This window comes from Gymnoscopelus braueri (genome assembly GCF_963280865.1).
Source record: "Gymnoscopelus braueri genome assembly, chromosome: 4".
Taxonomy (NCBI): Eukaryota; Metazoa; Chordata; class Actinopteri; order Myctophiformes; family Myctophidae; genus Gymnoscopelus; species Gymnoscopelus braueri.
In genome coordinates this window covers 16,361,015-16,366,167 of record NC_137605.1, presented here as the reverse complement: position 1 = coordinate 16,366,167, position 5,153 = coordinate 16,361,015, and the positions used below count along the sequence as shown (strand labels likewise).

At 43.4% G+C, this 5,153-nt stretch overlaps 1 protein-coding gene across 1 annotated transcript; it reads right to left on the bottom strand.

Annotated features, from left to right (window-relative positions):
- Positions 1 to 3,373: 3,373 nt before the first annotated feature.
- LOC308083477 (fumarate hydratase, mitochondrial-like) lies at positions 3,374 to 4,906 on the bottom strand (the record flags this gene model as incomplete). The annotated part of the gene is made up of 1 exon (XM_080425791.1): positions 3,374 to 4,906. The coding sequence occupies one exon, from the start codon at positions 4,904 to 4,906 to the stop codon at positions 3,374 to 3,376; it is 1,533 nt and encodes a 510-aa protein (XP_080281917.1).
- Between the last annotated feature and the right edge of the window lie 247 nt (positions 4,907 to 5,153).

Sequence of the window (5,153 nt, the reverse complement as noted above, 5' to 3'; positions counted from 1 at the left end):
CTTGAGCAAAATCCTCTGCTGTGTTTTTTTTTACATGTTTCCTCATGTTGTGTAGATCGTGAACAGCCTGTGAAATGTTTGGTTTCATGTTCTGGACAGAGGAAAATGGGTCTTATCAACAACATTCTTTGGATATCTAATGCCATTGTGTTAACATGACCTAATATATACACACAGATTATCAGCCTGGTGTTTCACTCAGTTGCAATACAATAACAAGCATGGAGGATAACCTATTAAGAATTTGTCGAGCATTCGTGGCATGTCTCATGCAATATATGCCTGTTCTACTTCCTCTCTCAATGTTTTTACACTTGTCGTTAAACCACTTTTAACCTGGAGTCCCTATTTAAGGCATAATGACATGCCAAAGATGGGGACTAAAGCCCGATTGATGCCAGACTCTTGGGTTCCGATCCCGATTTTGGAGAGTCCAAGACCACCAATTGCTAATGTTTTGACCGATATTTTGTCCTTGAAATTTGAAAAACTTTACATTTGATAAAATGTTACTAAATTGTATTATCTTATATGCTAACAAATACAAATAAACAAATATTTTTGATAGATAAAATAATTAAGTGTAATTTTAAACTAAAATATATGAAAAAAACATTTAAATTATACAATTATATTTATCTACTAATTCAAAAATGTTCAAAAATAGACAATCTACAAGCTCTCATTGTGAGCTGGTAGATCAGCAAATTTTTAACCCTTTTAAAAGAATTCGGATACACCATACCAGGATTAATGTGGTTTAGAATTTGTCAAGCATCCGTGGCATGACATTTACATGGAATATGCCTTTCCTACTACTTCTCAACGTTTTCCTTCTATACAAATGATGATTGGTTTCATTCCTTCTACACCTCCTTTGAAATACATCTACTTGTATTATGGCATCTTCCACAGTCTGTAACCCTCTGGGAAAAAAAGCTCCCTTAGTTAGTTTAGAAGGTAACATTGTCCCTCAACATCATTGGCATTGATGCTCATCTGGTTTCACACAGGGACCTGAATTTTGCATTAAATGTGAAGCCAGGACCAAATAAAAGGTAATATTCCTCTGTTACGGTGCTTGTGCTGTCATTAACCAAACCGTTAAGGTGTCACTGTTGAAATAGTGTTACTAGGGTCAGAGGAGGACATACTGTATGTGTTGGATGATTAGATTTCCTTCACACCCATAATTCATATGTCAGATGCTACTCTCCCATGTATGTGAATAGAGAGTAAGTTCCTGTCAATATTTTTGCCTTAAAAAAAGGATCATTGTATGTTTGCCAGACCCAAGGGGTCGGGCTTACATGAGGCTTTGTATCTGTTTCGTCCATACATGGGCAGGGGTCATTTGTCCTCCGGCCCCAGCCAAAAAAAAGTTTGTGACGTCCCCTTTCGTCACGAACTATTCATGACATCATGAACTTCAGTTATAAAGTGGTTTGTAGGTGTGTTACATACTAGGACTTCATTTTGGGTCTGGCAGAACCAGGTCTCCTGGTCTTGTTAACTTAGACAAACAGCTGAAAAGCTCAAGACAATGTTCAACATAAAGGTGTAATTGAGATGCATTTATAGGCCATTTTACAAATAGAAATATGATAGATTACAAATATAATTTTAATATTTAAGTTTTACTGCAATCAAACTATGACACCCCTCCACATGCTCTCATCACTGCAAGCCAAGAAGAATGAGACAAATGTCTCTTTCGTCTTTCCAAAATATTAATATTTAATTCCCTTTAAATAATGTCTGACTTTATAGGCAGGCATTTAGTATCCAGTGTATTCCAGTGGAAATGCAAGTAATTAACTTTCACATATTGTATATTGAATGAATCTACCGGATAAAGAAAGGGGATAACTAATCTATACAGATATAAGAGCAATAAAAGAGAACAATGCAGAAAATCACTTCTTTGACACCACAGGAGTATTTAAATTACTATGGTATTTTCTGGAAAGGGTAAATGCTGATATTGAAATTGAAATACATATTCCTGTTACACCTCAATAGAGGTTTACCACCTGTGGTGGTGTTGTTAGTACTTTTGCCTTACATGTTGTGGTGTAGTTAAACCACTCAAATGGCTTTCAGAGAAAGTCATTTGTATCCTCATGGAGCATTCATCGTCTGCAATAGTAGAATAAGGTCAAATAAAACAAGACCTTAGCACCACTCCCAAAAGCAATGGGTTGTGCGACTTATTTTAATACTTTTGTGAACAACAAAACACTAATCATCAGTAGCCTAATATGCATTCAAACATAACATATTAACATGGAATTCACCCTGCCAGACAGTTGAAGTCAACCCAAAACATCATTACAGTATGTGTATTTGCCATTCCATGTCTAAAAACAGAACTGCTGTAAGAGTTTTGCAGTGCCAATCCAGAAATATGCCTACTTCTTAGAAATGTATAAAACTATAACTAAACCCGAAGGGATTTTACTGTAGCGTTTTGGAGATTGTCTCTCGTAACACTGAAACAATTCTCCACTTTGGCTGTTGATAAAAACACAGCTTTAAATAGTTTGTTTACAAATGCAATGGATTCACATTCAGATCTGCAAAACCTCAACTCACCCACCTCCACAGGGGGTTGGCATTACTCGGCGGGTGGTTGATTTGGCATATCACCAACCACTCACTGCCTCTGCACGTGCCTGCTCCTTTCATCAATGGCCACCAGCCCGCCCACATATGCACAATGCACGTACTGTGCCACGTGGACTGGTAGTAATGCCTGGTATCCTCTAGCTAGCTGCAGGCGTGCACACTCCTGAGAATGGGACGAATCAATCCAGTGCGTGTTTCAGCTCCTGCATCAGAGTTGAATTCAAAGTGTCCGTTGCTGCCTCCAACTCACTGATACATGGTTCCCCATCACCTGGGCTGCTACCATTGGTCATTGCCTCACACTGTGTGGGGTTCACCTTCTCTGGTATGATGCTGATTCTTCCTGGTTCATTCTCCAGCAAGATGAGCTCTACCAGGCAGGAGCGGGGTCCCGATCCCAGGAAGCAGATGACATTAGTGAGTGATTTCATAATACTCACAGCTACCGTGTTTAAAGCATCGTGAGCCGAAAGGGCCTCGAATTTGTTGGGAGCCGTCATGAAGAGCATACCTGCCCGCCTGCACATGCCTGCTCCCGTCCTCGTTCCACATCATCCGTGGCTGCCAGCCCACCACCTATGCACATGCTGTGCCACAGCCTGATGTTGTAGAGTTTGCCCAGTATCCTCCAGCTAGCTGCAGACGTGCAGACTCCTGAGAAAGGGCTAAATCCAGCGCCGAAATCAGCTCCTGCATCAATTCTCAATTGGAAGGCCTTAATTCTTTGGGATCCAAAGTGTTGTTTTTACTTTGTTTGTTTTGTTGGTGTTTGCTTTGGCCCCAACATGTCGCTGGGTCTCACCCACTGGTCAAACTGCTCTTCTGTCAGGTAGCCCAGCTCTATAGCGGTAGCCTTTAATGTAGTGCCCATCTTATGGGCTGTCTTTGCAATGGTGGCTGATTTATCGTAACCTATGTGTGGGTTGAGTGCAGTCACCAGCATGAGAGACTCATTAACCATCTTGTTAATTCTAACTGTGTCGGCCTCGATTCCTGACACACAGTTATTTGAGAACGAGATGGACGCATCGCCCAGTAACCGCACTGAGTTTAGCACATTCTTAATAATCAACGGTTTGAAGACATTGAGTTCGAAGTGTCCATTGCTGCCGCCAATTGTTACTGCTACATTGTTACCCATCACCTGGGCTGCTACCATGGTTATTGCCTCACACTGTGTGGGGTTCACCTTCCCTGGCATGATGCTGCTTCCTGGTTCATTCTCGGGCAAGATGAGCTCTCCCAGGCCGGAGCGGGGTCCTGATCCCAGGAAGCGGATGTCATTAGCAATTTTCATTATACTGACAGCCACTGTATTTAAAGCTCCACTCAGCTCCACCAGGGCATCATGAGCCGCCAGAGCCTCAAATTTGTTGGGAGCCGTCACGAAGGGCAGACCTGTGAGAGATGCAACAATGTCAGCAACTTTCTCCGCAAAGCCAATGTGGGTGTTGAGTCCCGTGCCAACTGCAGTACCACCTGCTGCCAACTCATACACCCTGGGCATGGCTGACTTCACCCTCTCTATGCTGTACTTCACCTGCTGCGCATAACCACCAAACTCCTGCCCAAGGGTGAGGGGCACAGCATCCTGTGTGTGTGTGCGTCCAATTTTGATAATGTCTTTAAATTCCTCTGCTTTAGTGGCCAGGGTGTCGTGGAGAGTCTGCAGGCCGGGCAGCAGAAGATGGTGCACCTCTGTAGCTGCAGCGATATGCATGGCGGTGGGGAAGGCATCATTGGAGCTCTGGCTCTTATTGACGTGATCATTTGGGTGAACAGGGTCCTTGCTGCCAAGCTTTCCTCCCATTATCTCAATGGCCCTGTTGCTGATCACCTCATTGGCGTTCATGTTGCTCTGCGTTCCAGATCCAGTCTGCCACACCACTAGAGGGAAATGGTCATTCAGCTTTCCAGCTGCTACCTCATCAGCAGCCTGGACAATGGCGTCAGCAATTTTGGGGTCGAGGCCGTAGTCCTTGTTGACCTCAGCAGCAGCTCTCTTTAGGGTGCCTAAGGCCTTAATGACCGGGATTGGCATCGTCTCACTGGGTCCTCCTATCTTGAAGTTCATGATGGATCTGACTGTCTGGGCACCGTAGTATTTGTCAACCGGCACTTTGAGCTCCCCAAACGTGTCCCGTTCAATCCTGTATTCTGAACCGGACATTCTGGAGGGAGTTAGGAGTGCAGGGCTGTGCTTTGTGGTGGCTAGGTGCCTTTGCAGATCCAGGAGACTGCAGCTTAATCTGTGGACACTGTGCGGAGAGCGATACATTGAGGTGGACAGAAGAGGATGATTGACTCGCAGACACAGGTAGCGGTAACTCCTTATTGAAGAATCTCAAGACAAAGTAACAGGAACTTGGAAGTACAGGAAACAGGAACTCGGAACAGGAGTCTAGGAAACCACTGGAAGACTGAAAACGATCACACTGGGAAACATTGCTTACCAAGAGTTGTCATTGGGAAATTGATGTTTATTGTTTATGCTGGCCAGTGGTTGTTTATATTGGTCCTGATGA